General features: G+C 32.3%; 2 protein-coding genes across 5 annotated transcripts; both read right to left on the reverse strand.

The window, feature by feature from the left end:
• On the reverse strand, positions 5,762–9,117 carry LOC109350759 (methyl-CpG-binding domain-containing protein 2-like). 4 transcript variants are annotated; one of them, XM_019592055.1, is made up of 7 exons: positions 8,948–9,114; positions 7,924–8,015; positions 7,295–7,843; positions 7,154–7,207; positions 6,861–7,009; positions 6,088–6,470; positions 5,762–5,903 (listed from the first exon to the last, which is right to left on the reverse strand). In XM_019592055.1, the coding sequence occupies exons 3-6, from the start codon at positions 7,819–7,821 to the stop codon at positions 6,274–6,276; spliced, it is 927 nt and encodes a 308-aa protein (XP_019447600.1). In that variant the 5' UTR covers positions 7,822–7,843; positions 7,924–8,015; positions 8,948–9,114; the 3' UTR covers positions 5,762–5,903; positions 6,088–6,273. The 4 variants fall into 4 exon arrangements, with proteins under 4 accessions (XP_019447600.1, XP_019447598.1, XP_019447599.1 ...); XM_019592053.1 differs by lacking the exon at positions 7,924–8,015 and having other exon boundaries at positions 8,948–9,112; XM_019592054.1 differs by lacking the exon at positions 7,924–8,015 and having other exon boundaries at positions 5,762–5,893; positions 6,078–6,470; positions 8,948–9,112.
• On the reverse strand, positions 9,819–13,374 carry LOC109350971 (U-box domain-containing protein 35-like). The gene is made up of 9 exons (XM_019592281.1): positions 13,200–13,374; positions 13,024–13,106; positions 12,791–12,912; positions 12,409–12,665; positions 12,211–12,274; positions 11,758–12,058; positions 11,394–11,495; positions 10,080–11,273; positions 9,819–9,914 (listed from the first exon to the last, which is right to left on the reverse strand). Exons 1-9 carry the CDS (start codon positions 13,372–13,374, stop codon positions 9,819–9,821), a joined length of 2,394 nt encoding a protein of 797 aa, XP_019447826.1.

The following is a 15,386-nucleotide window of genomic DNA, read 5'->3' on the forward strand; positions in this document are numbered from 1 at the left end:
CCTTTCGATCATAATTATCTCATTCATATACAAGGCCGAAACCTGTTATGTTACCTTGATAGGGTATGTTGCATAACAATGAACTGAAAGTTTTTAGATCTAAAACAATGTCTTTTCCTTTAACATAGGATGTAAGACGATTTTTCCGAAAGTTCATGTTACAATAAAATACTCTCACAAGTTCGGGATAAATGTCATTTGTTCGCAACATAAGTTCAAAGGGTATTGTTGACATAAGAGATAAGGGAAAAGAAAATCTTCAAACTCAAAATTATCAACATTACCATATTTAGGAGTAAAAATGGCGCGACCATGGAAGTGTTCCTCAAATATCTTGCGTTTCTCATCATTAGCAAGAAGCCTTGTCAAGTGCAGAGGGTTGCATTCCAAAGTTGTTGTTCCTTGACTCCTTTGAGTGGTATTGGAGCGTTGTTTCTTTGATTTAGAAGAGGAAGCGATGGATTTGAGATTTTAGGTTTTTGGGTTTTTGGAGAATTTGGGGGTTTTTGATTCAAGCCACTAATCACGAAATGTTTGGTTAGAAGTGTTTAGAATGGAAAATATGATAGGAATGGACACAAGAATCACCCAAAATGGATCAAAAATAAGGTTTTTAGAGGTTGGGAGGCTTTGAGAAGAAGAGAACACGAGTTGAGTGAGGAAGATGAGTTGGGAGGCTTTGAGAGGTTGGGAGGTTTTTAGAGCTTTATTCTTCTTTGTCTTCATAAGTATTATTCCTTTTCTTCTTTTTAGTGATGTTGGTGTCTTCATCAAAATCGTGTCAAGGTCAGGAGCAAAGATGTTCTTCACAGACAAGATTTTCTATATAGAAGTAATAATGTGAGTAATAATATTGATAATGATATGTATTATTCAATTAGTATCCGAAGATCTTGGTATATCAATTAAAACATTAGTGAAAGTGGTAGTCACTCATTTTGGTTATACGGTAACATATAGGAATGCTTGAACTGCTAAACAAATATCAATGTCCCAAATTGATGGTGATTGGGAAGGAACGTATAAGAAGTTATATCGTTGGTTGAATATTGTCTAATATTATGCATCAGATACAATTTTAAGATATTCAGCTTCTAACCATGAAGACCATAATATTTTGATTCTTGGTAGGATATTTTGGGCTTTCAAGCCATGCATTGAAGGATTTGGTTTTTGCAAACCACTCCTTCAAATTATTTATTCTAATTAATATACTAATTTCATATAACTTTACATTTTAGGTGGTCGCAACATTTAATCACCACCAACATTGTTAGTCATGCAACCAACATAATACGGTCAATGGTGGACCGATTGCGCATTGATCAGGTAAATTATCTACTTTTTTAATTGTAATTTATTTTTTGTTGTTTCTATATTATTTTTTGTTATTATTTTATTACTAAATTATTTTTATGTACCAGTTTGTCTAGACCCCATGCAAGAACAATACCTTTATGGACTAGATACCAAATATCGTCTGAGCACGTGTGCCACTCATCTGCTTTACACTTGTTGAGTGACATGTCACTAATCGGGTTATGAGGTAGTTTGGTCTGCAACAATTCATCCCACAAGATCCAATCAACATTGAGAAACAACACACGATGAATTTACGTGGAAAAAATGACTATAATTGGCTTCAAAAGTATGACCAGTGGATATAGATTTGGAATAACTGGGAAAACTATGTGGTAAATGGTTTTTTCATGTTCAGCCTTTGTATCACTACTCGTAGTAGATGCACTGTACTTATAAAGGACTAGAAAATACATCTCTCCAAACGTATCATATTCAGTTGGATCAGTGACAATTTTAATTTTTATATTACAAATTTATATTAAATTTTATATTTATATTAGTTATTCTAATTTTCCAATTTTTTGGTACAATTTTATTAGAACGACTCGAGATCAGTATGCTCCTACAAATGTTTTTCCAAATCTCATGTAGACACTGAATGACATCTACTTACACTAGAATGATATGATGGAAGCATTTGTTCAACTACTTCCAATTGTTTTCTCCGCTACTACCTACCAAGCTCCTACAACACAACAGTTTGATATGTTTGCTGCACTTGGATTTCTGTAGCATTATTAAACAACTAAAATCATAAATCTTAATTAAAATAAAAAATCTAACTAAACTCCCTAAAACTAACACCTTACTCAATCTCATTTTTATAAATTAGTCTTATTGTTTTAATTTGTACTTATTATTTTTATACATCTAAAATCATAAATCTTAACTAATTTCAAAAACCCTAAGTCTTTGTTTAGGAGTGGAGTTTTGGAGGGGAAGAGAATGGATGATTTTGAAAAGCCCTCCCCTTATTTGAGAGTTGGATGAAGGGAGTAATTTTAAAGTTCCCCCAATTTGGGTTTTTTTGGAGATAAAATGGCAAAATAGCTAAATATTTTAGTAATATTATATAATTATATATTATTGTCATTTCCTCATTATTAATTATATTTTAAAGGAAAAATAAAAAAATATTCTTACATTATCATTAGTTTATTCTTCTTCATCTAAATTTCATACTCCCAAACAAAGTAGAAGATTTCCCTCTTTTTCCATCCCTTCATCCCCCTTCCTAACCCTTTGATTCATCTTCTTCCCTTTCTCTCGTAACTCCCAAACAAAGCCTAACTAAACTCCCTAAAATAATAACTAATCAATCGTATAAATGGAAAATGTAAAAATTCACTATGTCTTATTGAAACTTGTGTTTCTGATTCACGAGTAAGGAAGTCGTGCATGCCATACACGACTTCAATGGAAGAAAGAGAGTGTCAGCGGATCTCTTGCTTGCAATGCAAGAGTTCCCTAGGGAGTTGCATTGTTGGTCTATGAGTTCCCGAAAATCGTGAATGACATCCACGAGTCTCATAAAAGTTGCACTACTTTCATAAATACTTTAAAACTTACACTATAATGATAAATAAGTGGTCAAACTATACAACCTGGGTAAATTTTCCTAAAGAATTTAGAACTTCTAGCATGACGGGGCATCATGAAGAGGGACAAGGATATTCATATAGAATTTCCATGTCTTTGTGTCCCTAGTTAATCAAACTTCACAAATAAAATTAAAATACTTTATTTTTTTAATTTGTTGATTGAATGAGAGTTTCTAATTAACTTGGAACAGAAAATAGACATGAATAAGAACATATGATCATATTCTCATAAATAGGGCTTTTGGTTTCATCCTTCCTATTGATGCAACGACTTCATGAGATTAGTGCTAGTTTTTTTAATTACACTACTTATTAATGGATGTATTTGGCAAAACTAGATATGTAAATTTGAGTTTGTAAGGAAATTATTAAACTAAAACAGTTTCTAAAATTACCTAAATTTTTTAAATAAATAAAATATTAATTATTTATTTAGTATTAGTTTATTTTTTAATAACTAAATTATAATTATTTATTAAAGTAATTAAATATATAGATAACTAAATATTAGTAATTTAATTCTAAAATTTAATAAATATTGGAATTTGGTAAAATCATAAATGATTTTATAGTCACTTATTTAATTATTTACATTTGGTCAAATATTAGTAATTATTTCTAATTATTAATTATATATATTTTAGTTATTTATAATTATTAGTATGTATTTTACCATAGTGTAACCAATATAATTTGACAAATTTTATAACTACAAAACTGACTAATAAACTATTGAAATATCTTATGATTTTTTGAAAGGCTACTTAAAATAGCTTTCTAAAAATTAGCTTTCAAATATTACAAGTTATTATTTCCAAATTACATCCTCCTTCTACTTTTCTTTTACCAAAAAGCTCTAGTAATTTATTGAATGGATTAAAAAACTACAAACTACCTAAAAACTATAATCTTGTGTTAACCAATAGTTCTAATATATATGGGTTAATCAATATTTATCTAAGTGAGGGGTGTGAAATCTTTTGTTGGAAGAACTTTAATGAAAGATACTATTAAAAATAATAAATATTATCATGACAAATATTTTCATGTCAAATCATAAAAATGAATAAATAAATAGTGTAAATGTCAAGCATTAGATCACATGTCTCAATTAAGATGAGTCATGAAAAGAACAGGTTCAAAATCTCGATCAATTCCCTTTTCAAATCCTAGAGCAGTTGCACGAGCTCGTCTTGTGTGCCATAATACAAGAACAACTAATCAATTTTTTCTTCCATCAAATACTATTTAATTTTTACAGCTATTATTGTTACTGGACGACTAACGAATTCCACTCGTTAAAATTAAATAAAAGGAAGTAGGTTCCAACAAAAAAACATCTTTGACAATCACAAAAAATTATATTTCCAGATTTCACATCTAATTGAATTATAGAAATATGATAATTTCTTTCATGAATTATTAGAAATCAATCGGTAGATTATTTTCATCTTAATTTTAGATTATTTTAATTTTCTATTAAAAATAGAATATATAATATTTAGATTTATTATTTATATTCTATATAATTATAAAATTATATATTATCAGGAATACAAAATAATAATAAAAAATTAATATATATAAAAAAAAAAAAGAAACTTTGTTGTTTAATTTCATTCAACTTAAAATTAATATGAAAGAAAATCAAACCCCTTCATTGATTTGAGATATTGATAAGGTGAATACCCGGTCTATTCAATGCTAGGCCTAATGAGTATGTATAGGAACCTCAAATAAATTATATTTTCGTCCTATCGTATGAACTTTAAGATGTATGAAGTTTCATTTCTTATTGAAGCTAAACCTAAACCTGTGCTCGAGAGATAGTTGTCCATATACTAATAAGGAATGTATGAATTTTCGAGAAGAGAGGAGCCATGGTGGTGAGCACACACCCAAGAAGAGGTCTTATTGAGCGTGAACAGAGTCCGTTACAGGTCTAAGATTTTTGAAGTGAGGGCTCAACCACTAAGCAACTACCGTTCCTGCGCTCCAGCAAAGAAAACTAGATGAAGAAACTTGTATATCCTTTATCTTATATTCAACTTCATGTAGATGATGGAACATATAGATTCTTTAGTCTTCGAAGTCATTATGCACAAATATTCTTGATTACTAGAAAGTCTCTCCTTAATAATGATGTGATATTATAATAGGAAACTAATTGATTAACTATGCTTATAACTTGGGAATGATAACCCTTATTTATAAGGAATACATGTTTTTTCATGAAGGGTAGTGCCCTTTGAATGAATTCAAATTTTTCCCCAAAAGTTTATGCTAAATAATTTTCTTATTTCTAATTTTGTCCATCATAAAAATAGTAATAAAAAATTTGATTTTACACAAAATTTTCATGATAATTATATACATAACCACAAACTTACTTCATTTAAATCATTTTAATTTGATTAATAAAAATAATAACTCTAATACATTTATATATTACATATATCACCCAAAATATTTAACACTTGTCGATTTAGATTGATATATTTACACAATAATTTGTTTGATTGTTTAAAATTAAATGTATTTTTTAAAGTATGTAAAAATTGATTATCCTTTAATAGATTTTGGGGTAAAATAGAATTTATTGTGCTTAAATAAAATCAAAATTATAAAATTTTACTTGAAAATGTATTCCCATTACTCAAACTATTCAAAGTAGATTATATTTATAGTGAGGAAATTGATTATTTTGATATTCTGATTATTGCATTGTTTTTATCCAAACATATATCAATTTCTTACATGAGACTATTTTTAAAAAGTGATTTTTATAAAATAATCTGTGAAACAAACACACTCTCATTCTCTTGCACACTTGAAACACTACAAGCATATGGGCAAGACTTCAACATGGCTATCAATACATACTACTTACAAATTTATTATCCATTGTTTTGTTCATGATTTGGCATGCACAGATTACATCTCAAAACCAATAAGATATTAGTCTAGTAATGTAAGGCGCTGCTAGATCTTCAGGATAACCAAAAGGTCAAGAGTTCGATTCTTGGGAGCAACACTTGTTGAGAAGAGTAGCCACAAATTTCAGGATTAGTTCTTTTCCCAAAAGAGCGAGGGAATATTCTTGGTAGTACCAAAAGGATTACACCTCAAAACACTTGAACTATGGCTATCAAAATGTATGCCTTTCACATTCTGTAGAATTAGTTCATCTTCAAGTTCAACACTTGCTTTTCTAACCCAAAATGGGCAATCTAGTTCTCTATTAGTAAGACAAATTACACACTGTCACATAAATGGAGTTGACCACCCCAAGGGATATTAAGAGATCTGATCAAGGCACTTCTGTTTTAACTTCTGAGCTGATAATCTTCTTACTTTGTTGCTCCTTTTCTGTAAGAACTTTGTTAGTTGCTTGCTTCTTCACAGGACGGCTGAGAGGATCAGAAACATCGGGTTCCATGCATGGAGGAGCAGGAAGCTCCAGCCTTCGATCATGCAATTCTGGATTTGTCCATGCTAGAGGATGCCCTGAATCATACAATATAAACACGACAATCATGCGCTATGATCCTTAGTTTTCAGATTCTTCTTTCCAAAAGAGGGTGCTAAATTGACACCTATTTTCTCTTACTGTATTCTGAATCAGTTGACAAGTTCATTAGTCTCAGATCATTTGCAGTATACTACTTTCTGGCATACTCCATGATTAGGAAAAAGATACTGGACAAGACACAATATACTACTTTCTGGCATAAGGGTCTAACTGTTAAAATAAAATATCAACAAAAAGATATGAATGAGCAAGACAAATTAGTGTACCTACCTCTACAAGCATATTTTGATGGATAAATTACATTTTACCACCCTTAAACCTTACCCTGGACCCCCTATATTTAATGTGTTATGCATTGTGCATACCTTGCTCTGGTCCACTGCCTTCGTGCGGAGATGCAAGTTTAGCCGGGCGCTTCCGCACATAGTTCTCTTGCAGTGGCTTAGGTATTTGGAATGAAAACTTTGAAAGATCTACCCCATCACTCATATACTCTGGATGCTCAAGCAAATAACTAAAAATGCAGAGGCACCAAGAGGCAAGAGCATATTATAAGAAAAATTAAAGTCAATGTTCAAGGAATAATAATTCAGAAAAAGCAAGTTAACTTCAAAGGATACATTAAAAAGATAGTAAAGCAGAAGCAGCATGAACATACTTATTGATCTCTACCATTGAGCGCAGTCTCTTGCCTGATGGCGCTACATAATATCTGAAATATTAAAAAGAATCCGAATAATAAAAAATTCACAAGTGGATACTGAACATGTGTGTTTCTATTTGACTAAGAGATGCATACATATCTGCAAACTTGCTGCTTCCTTCACTTCTGATCCGTGTGAGTCGCTCCCATCCTTTGGGAGGCTTGGAAATGTTTGGTTTATCAATAGCCCAAATCCTGTTGCCATCCTGAGAAATATCCTCTGGATCATCACATGATACATCAGGCCGCCACTCACGAGCTTTTTGACAAACAAAAGGCTGTTCAGTGATACATTCACGTATTTCTTCATATATATTTTTTGTGGGAATTAGCCTCCATTTAAAGCAGGATGCACATTGAACAGTGAAAGCGCCTACTGATGGCAAAACTTTGCTTCTCCGGATAGGTGGAGGTTCACATTGAAGAGGAGCAGGGAAAAGTTGAATTGCATTGTTTCCATTTGCCACAGGATCATAAACGACTAGTTGCTTGGAAATGTCACTTTCATCATCTGAAGAAGAAATATATATGGGATCCGGAGTACTACTATGTTTGTAACTAGGCAAAGTTAAGCCTGTAAGGTTCTTGACTTCATTATTGGACCGATGCATCTGATTTTTCATACAACTCTAAAACCTGCTATATCTAAAAATGGAAACAATAAAAATAAACGTTAATGTTGTTAAAGAACATGCTTGATGAATATGCTTAACAGGGCAAAATACCTTTGTTGTAATGTTTCTTTAAACTACATATTAATCCCCTCGAGTACTATGCATTTCTTTTGTGTTGCATGTTCATTATTTAAGCACAACATCTGTGACCATTATAGGAGGAAAATGAATAGTTTAAGACTTAAATTAGGAAAATCATTCACCATCACAAACTAGTTAGGAAACTTTAGAACAATCTTAATAGATTACCCAATGCCAAACAAAATTCCATGTGACAAAGCAAAAACATTCAAATACTGTTTTTGAATACCAACTTGGGTCCTTTTTTATCACCTAGTCATAAACAAATTAAAAATAAACATGGCAAAGCCAAATTCTCATTCACACATTCACTTTAATGCACAACAACAAAATTAAAGATAAAAATGAAATTGTGATTTGGTTCAAGTTAGATCCTTGATTCCAATAGGCCATCCATTATTTTAAAAACTTATAGTCTTGGACATGTGCTTAATGTCATTCACACAACAACAACTACAACAAAATGATCTACAAATAAGTAAACTTGACATGGTAATGGCAAGGATAGATATCTAGCAAAGGTATGAGTATGAGGTGGAAGGGTAAGCGAGCAATTGTAAGGTTGCTTATCCAGATCCTACTAAGCGGGAGCCTCGTAAAGTAGGATTGTATTCCTGTTGCTATTATTGTGGTGCCTAGTCCCAGCACACAATATGTACTCCCTATTTGAAACACTATATTTCTTTAGAGCAGTTTTGAAAAGTATATGCAAGAAATGATCTGATAGATCTAGACAATAGACACAAAGGTAGTTAGTTAGTAATAGTATTTTCTGATGCAACAATGTTATAATCATATTTGTAGATGATACCAGATAGCCATGACATATTTATAGATCAAGTAACTAGCTTTCTAAATCATGACATATTTACACAAAAACAAAGGCATAATATGATGCATTATTGATGTCAAAATACAAAATAAAAACATATAATTTGATTATAAATAAAACTTGCATAAGATTAAGAAAAATTAAGAAGGAAGAAGGGCATACAGAAAAAGGTGAAGAAAAGAGAGAGGTTGTGTTGCTTCTCCAAAAGGAAAGTAAAGTAAAGCAAAAGAGAGAGAGAGAGAGAGAGAGAGAGAGAGAGAGAGAAGAAAATGAAGGAAGGTTAAGCAAAACCATCCAACGTCCCTACCTATCTCTCTCTCTGTGTCTTAATGTCAAACCCACTTTATTTAATATAGAAATATCTTCTACACCCCTTTATATCTCTGTGTATCTTTTTATTTCTTATTAATTAATTAATTTTTATTATCCACGATAGGATTTACATTTTAACTTTCTTAACTCAACTATTTATTATTCTCTCACATTATCGGGACGCCTAATTTAATAAATCACCTTTTTATGAATATCCATAAACAATAAAAAATATGGCTAAGATCATTTTACATGTTATCTTTTCCCTATCCTTGGTGAAATGACAAGAAATGTTATATATCAAGAAGTTGAAGCGTTCAATAATAATGTTTTAAAAGACGAGGCCTAATTTCATAGATTTGGAAACCATGACATATAATAATGTCTTCATATTATTATTCTCATTATTCATTAGTGAGATTTTGATGTCAAAATGCATTTTGCTATTTAGAGAATTAGTAGAAACATGTTTTGATTTTTCTAAACTCCCAAAGAACTTATGTCTGTTTAATCATACCAAGACAAGATCCATCATAGTCTGTATTTATGCCTAGTACATTTCCAAGGGTTACATTCTTGATTTTGCTTTAACATGCAAAGTAACCTCAAACTTCACTTCAATGTGGCTGCCTCTTGTCATGTTAACAGACTCTTCTCAAATCTGAGTTTACTTCATAAACTACCACTATAGGAAAGCAAAGTGAAAGCATTACAGTGCATTTTACATTCTCCCCTGTGATGATGATGATGTGCTTGAGCGACTTTCATATCCAGACATTCCAGACAGTGACTGGGATTGGGATTGGTGGGATTCATTCTACAACAAAACATTCATTTGATGATATAATAAGACTGCAAGTTGTTTCTATGAGCCATGCATGCATGATATTTGTACATTACTTTATTTTAGGTCTAATTGAGTTATCTAACTAAAAAACAGAAACAATAATGTGAGATGATTAATAAGTAGTGAGTGACTCACTTGATGTGTGGAAGAAGAATACATGGAAGCATTGCTAGTTCTGGGAGCGAATCCTGTACTACCTCCATACATGAAGACAGGCATGTTTTCTTCAGCAAATGCTCTAAGTTTATTGATCTCAGGTAATACTACTTTTCCAAGATCAGGTCTATCTTTTCTCCGCATTTCAGCACATTGCAAGCAAAGTTTGGCGAAATGCAATGCCTGTTCAAGTGGCCAATCATCAATAGCTGGGTCAAGCATCTCACCAAAAGTCCCTTTTTCAATGGATCTTGCAACATGATGAGTCAACCCCATTGGTGGCTTGGCTGTTACCAATTGTAGAAGCATGATCCCCAGTGAGTAAATATCAGACTTAATACCTAGCATACCAGTTTGTTGGTATTCAGGGTCAATGTAACAGAAGGTTCCGGCAGTAGATGTCATTCGATACTGAGTCACAGTGTCTGCCACTGAAGGAGGGACAAGTCTAGCCAATCCTACATCACTTATCTTGCTCACATAGTTGCGATCAAGCAAAATGTTGCCAGGTTTTAAGTCACGGTGCACCAACGGCTCTGGCTTTGTTTGGTGAAGGAAAAGGAGACCTGTGGCTATCTCTGCAGCAATCTGGAATCTTAACTGCCAAGGAAGTGGTGGTGACTTGCCCCTCCGGAAGAGGCAATCATCCAAGCTTCCATTAGCCATGTACTCATAAACTAGGCATCCATACTCTGGACATGCTCCAAGTAGGAGAACCATGTTTGGATGCCTTATGCAACTTAACACTTCAACCTCTTGCTGAAATTGAGCACGTCCTTGAACCGCATCTGGCTTGAGAACTTTAATTGCAACCGGTGTGTGATCGAGTTCAGTCCTGTATACAGGACCATAACCTCCTTCGCCGATCTTGAGAGTGTCAGAAAAGCATTTTGTTGCCTCTTCAATTTCCTCTATAGTGTACCTCCTGTACCTGGCACTACCAGGTGCAAAAGAATCTCCTCCCTTCTTCCTCTCTGTTTGAGCTTTCATCTCTGCATTCAATCTTTTTTGTCCTTCCAACTCTGCGATCCTCTGAGATTGTTCTGCAGCCTTCAATGCTGCTCTACACTTTTCTTTTTCCATCTCTACAAGTCCCAACGCTGCTTCTTCAGCTATTCGAGCCTCTTCCAATTTCTTTTGTTCTTCCATTTTCCAACGTTGAAGTTCCATTGCCTGTTTAATTAGGATATATAGTATCAAACTATCAATTCAATTGTCACTATTCTATGTATTTTTTTGTAGGATGTTCGATTTTTCTATGCATGGACTTTGATGAACTTAATTAAATTCTACCTTCTGATTTGCTGTTAAGGCTTCCTTGCAGGCTGTACTATACATTTCCATTGTCTGCTTCAGTTCTAGCTTCAATCTCCTCATCTCTGCTTCCACTTCATCCTACAATTTAAAGGAAGACAATATTGTTACAATGGATTCAACTTCTATTGATCCTGTTGTGACTCACGACCGGGCGCTCCCTCCGCCAAGGAGACTCATAAATGGGTCTTCACTCTCCCATTTCCTGGTAACAATGAGTCTCCCTAGTGGTCGGAGCTCCTCAGTCATGGGTCACATATTTGAATTAAGTAGACATGTTGACTTGCATAGGTTCTTATTAGTTATTGGCAGAGAATTAATGAGTGTGGTGCTTAATTCTTACGGTGGGGTTGGATAATCTCAATGATGACACGGTAGTATTGCTTTGTGAGGTGAATGGGAATTCACGCATAGGCATCGGAGAGCACATGTCAATTGATTTAAGTCCTCCTCCCGACATGGCTGAACCAAAACTACTTCTGACATCAAAATCTGAGGTATATGAAAGCCTTCCACCATCCATATCATCATGTAATGAAGGGAACAATCGATCAACACTTGGCCTTCCATTGCTCACAAATGATATATCTGAATCTGGAGCTAATGATGACTCATATGATCTGCCAGCTCTTGTGAATGGTGATCTGCATGTCCATACCATATATATCATCAATAAGGTTAGTCCCACTCCCTCAGTAGAAGCTTTCACTAATCATTCATTGTGAATGGTTCACTGTAATGTACTGAAAGAATGTTCCATTTCCTATACATACATATTTATGCCATAATAACTTACATGAAATCATCCTCATCTGGGACATGGCGTGTCCCATAAGATGGCTTCTCTGTTAATGCCAATGCTCCAGCTGCATATGTAAGTAATTGCTAGATATCTGAGTATCAACTTTTGAATATCATATATGTATATACTTATCATTAGCAATGACAATTAATGACTTATGCATGCATATGAGAACAGAGAATGACATACAACGTGGTGGGTAATTGCGCATTGATTGCGAATCGATTATTCTATCGCCAACACTTTGCGATGCCAGTTGCGGGTGAAATTGGTAACCATTATGGATTGTTGTAGGTGTAGGTGCAGGTGAAGGTGTAGTTTTAGCAGATAGAAGTGGAGCAGTAGAAGTTTTGACAGATGAAACTTTTCCTTTGGAAATGATATAAATAGTGCAGAATGGAGGCGCCACTTTTGTCACATTGCTTGGCACATCTGATGTCCTAAATCTCCTGTTATAAATATTTAATCAAACTATTCCATTCTGTTAGGGATCTCTTTTAACATCATCATATTATATATATATATATATATATTAATATAGGAGTTGTTCTTCAAAACAATCATTAGTTATTACCTAACAATGCCACTTCTTGATGGTGCCCCCAATACCATAAGCTCTATGGAATATGTGTGCATGCTTTCTATTAAGGCCTTACATATATCTGTGTCCTCTAACAACAATTCTTTGCATTGTACCTGATCCATGTGTATATATTAAATAAAATCATTCACTTGTATATATTTGTACAAAGATGAATCAATCAATCAATCAATCAAATGGGTGTTGGAATTAGTTGAACTACTAACACTCTTTCTATTGAAGAAGATACGAAATGAATCGAAAAGATCCTTTGATTCCTTGTCGGGTTTAGGACCATCTTGGTTGAAATCTTGGTTTCCCCCTGCTGCATGCATGAATGAATAAATGATTATTACATGACTAATTAAAGAATTAAATGATAAGTGATGAATGGATTAATTACATGACTTGGAATCAGATAGTTTTGTTCTAACATGGATTAGAAAGAGAGATTGATCTTTAGTAACAAGATTATCAACAGCCCATTTGGCAGCATATTGGCTTGTCTTGTTATTCTCAATTGCCACTGCCACCGTACGACCTGAACCTATCTTCACTGCACTATTCATCTTCAACATCTCCATCATCATCTTCACAATTTAATAAAGCACCTCTAACAATTAATTAATTAGCATGTCCTAGCTAGCTAGCTAGCTAAATATTAGTTAAGCATTAAATATAACAAAAACATGTTGTCATATTCATTTTAAGCACTTTGTTGAAACTGTAATAAATTAACATGAGTGAGTCTTGAGTGCAAATTATCTTGCACTTCGCTGGTACCTTCCAAAATTAGTCAATATTATATTAACGGCTACATACAACAACATGGTACATTAACACACCGCTGTAATGTTGGATTATTAACACATCAATCCTTTAGTTTAGGGAATATACACTTGGATGGTAACATCATTTCAATGAACACATTAAACATAACAAATATATTTCTGTGATTTTTCTACTCTACGTACGTATGAGTTGCCTTTGACTAAATTGATCAAAATATAAGCAGGCTAAACCCAAATACCAACTAAAAAAAAGAAGGGGGCATGAAATGGCAAGGGGGTAAAAAAACAGTGTTTTTCTTACACCCAAGTAAAATTAAAACATTATAATAGTTGAATAATTAAGTTATATTCACACATTTTGTTTTACCTATGATCTAATTCTTACCATTTTTTGTTTTTATTAAAAATCTTGATGTAAACTTATCTTTTATGTTATATGAAATGAGATAAAGTTTATATTTGGTAATACTAAAAAATGAGATAAAGTTTTTTTTATAACTGTGATATTTATCACCTAATTGCTAAGGAATTAATCTCTTTTGAGATTCATGGTTGTCCTACCAACAATTATTATTTTAAGGAATTAAACTTTTGATAAACACAATCAAATTTTACACTACTAAACTAATGTATTGTGGTTTAATAAAATATGTTTGATATATATATATATAACTACAAAGTTAACATTTTCTTTTAGATTTAATATGTATATACTGACTGACGGTATAAGTGTTTTTTACACTGTCAATAAATTTCCATAATTAATATGTTAACTATTACTGATTTTCTTACAAAAGTATTACAAATTAATGGTGGATGATGTGCTAATAATGTTGGTGCATAGATTTTAAACTCTTTTCTTTTATAGAAAATGGCTATTATAGTCACATTTTATATTAAATGGTGCTATCTATTGCGAAAATAATGTGAAAGCATAAAATTAATAAACACATGTTGAAAAAAAATTTAATATGTGTTAAATGTATAAAATGTTTAAAATATATAAAATGTGTAAAATGTGGTAACTTTCTTCTTCAATACTATCCACCAGGATTTAAAAAATGAAATGGGGGGAGGTGAAGCTAATAGTATATGCTTTACCGATGCTTCTAATATATTTTTATTATTGATTTGAAATAAATGAAATGAAATTTAAATAATAAATGCATTATTATGGTGAAGGTTTATTAGGACCATTCATCTTAAATCATATAATAATGTGTGATTTGCATTCCCATGCGCATCTATACATCCATTGGCTTCAGGATGAATATGAGTTATAAAGAGTTCAAATATAGTAAAGTAATTTTAGTTAGAAGGTGAAATGTTTTTATATTTATATTATTTTTTTATGGTTGAAATTTGAAACTTACCAAAATTTATGCGTATGATCTTAAGTATTATTGACAATTTAGGTTATGCTCATAGGATCTATCTGTTCATAGTTATTGGTTGGGTATGACATAACATATTCATCCATTAGCACAAAAATGTATGTTTCACATGAGGGCTTTTCTAAAGGGTGGATTGCCTACATTATGATCTTGATATTTTGTATTATGTTTTTATTTTTTATTGGATTTGAAGGATATATACTGTTAAATTGTTTAAATTAATACATTGTTATATGTAATTTTAAAAATGTGATAATGACATATGATTTTTAATTTTATGTATTTTTTTATTATTTTTTATTTAATTGTATAGTTGGTGGTCCGTAAGCCCGTTTCGCCCATATTTGGTATGGGCATGGAATGATATTACATGTCCTTTTCACAAATGTACATCCTCATGTCTAA

The sequence above is a fragment of the Lupinus angustifolius genome, chromosome LG06 (assembly GCF_001865875.1).
Source record: "Lupinus angustifolius cultivar Tanjil chromosome LG06, LupAngTanjil_v1.0, whole genome shotgun sequence".
Lineage (NCBI taxonomy): Eukaryota > Viridiplantae > Streptophyta > Magnoliopsida > Fabales > Fabaceae > Lupinus > Lupinus angustifolius.

What these genes read in the sequence shown, in the direction of transcription:
- LOC109350971 (XM_019592281.1), bottom strand. Translation starts at nt 13,374, where the DNA reads ATGTTGAAGATGAATAGTGCAGTGAAGATAGGTTCAGGTCGTACGGTG. An exon ending in AATGCGCAATTACCCACCAC is followed by an intron (nt 12,275 to 12,408) that starts GTTGTATGTCAT and finishes ATGCAGCTGGAG; the next exon opens with CATTGGCATTAACAGAGAAG. An exon ending in CCTTAACAGCAAATCAGAAG is followed by an intron (nt 11,274 to 11,393) that starts GTAGAATTTAAT and finishes CTAATTAAACAG; the next exon opens with GCAATGGAACTTCAACGTTG.
- LOC109350759 (XM_019592055.1), bottom strand. Translation starts at nt 7,821, where the DNA reads ATGAAAAATCAGATGCATCGGTCCAATAATGAAGTCAAGAACCTTACA. An exon ending in TCAATGGTAGAGATCAATAA is followed by an intron (nt 7,010 to 7,153) that starts GTATGTTCATGC and finishes CTGCATTTTTAG; the next exon opens with TTATTTGCTTGAGCATCCAG. An exon ending in AGGCAGTGGACCAGAGCAAG is followed by an intron (nt 6,471 to 6,860) that starts GTATGCACAATG and finishes TGTATGATTCAG; the next exon opens with GGCATCCTCTAGCATGGACA.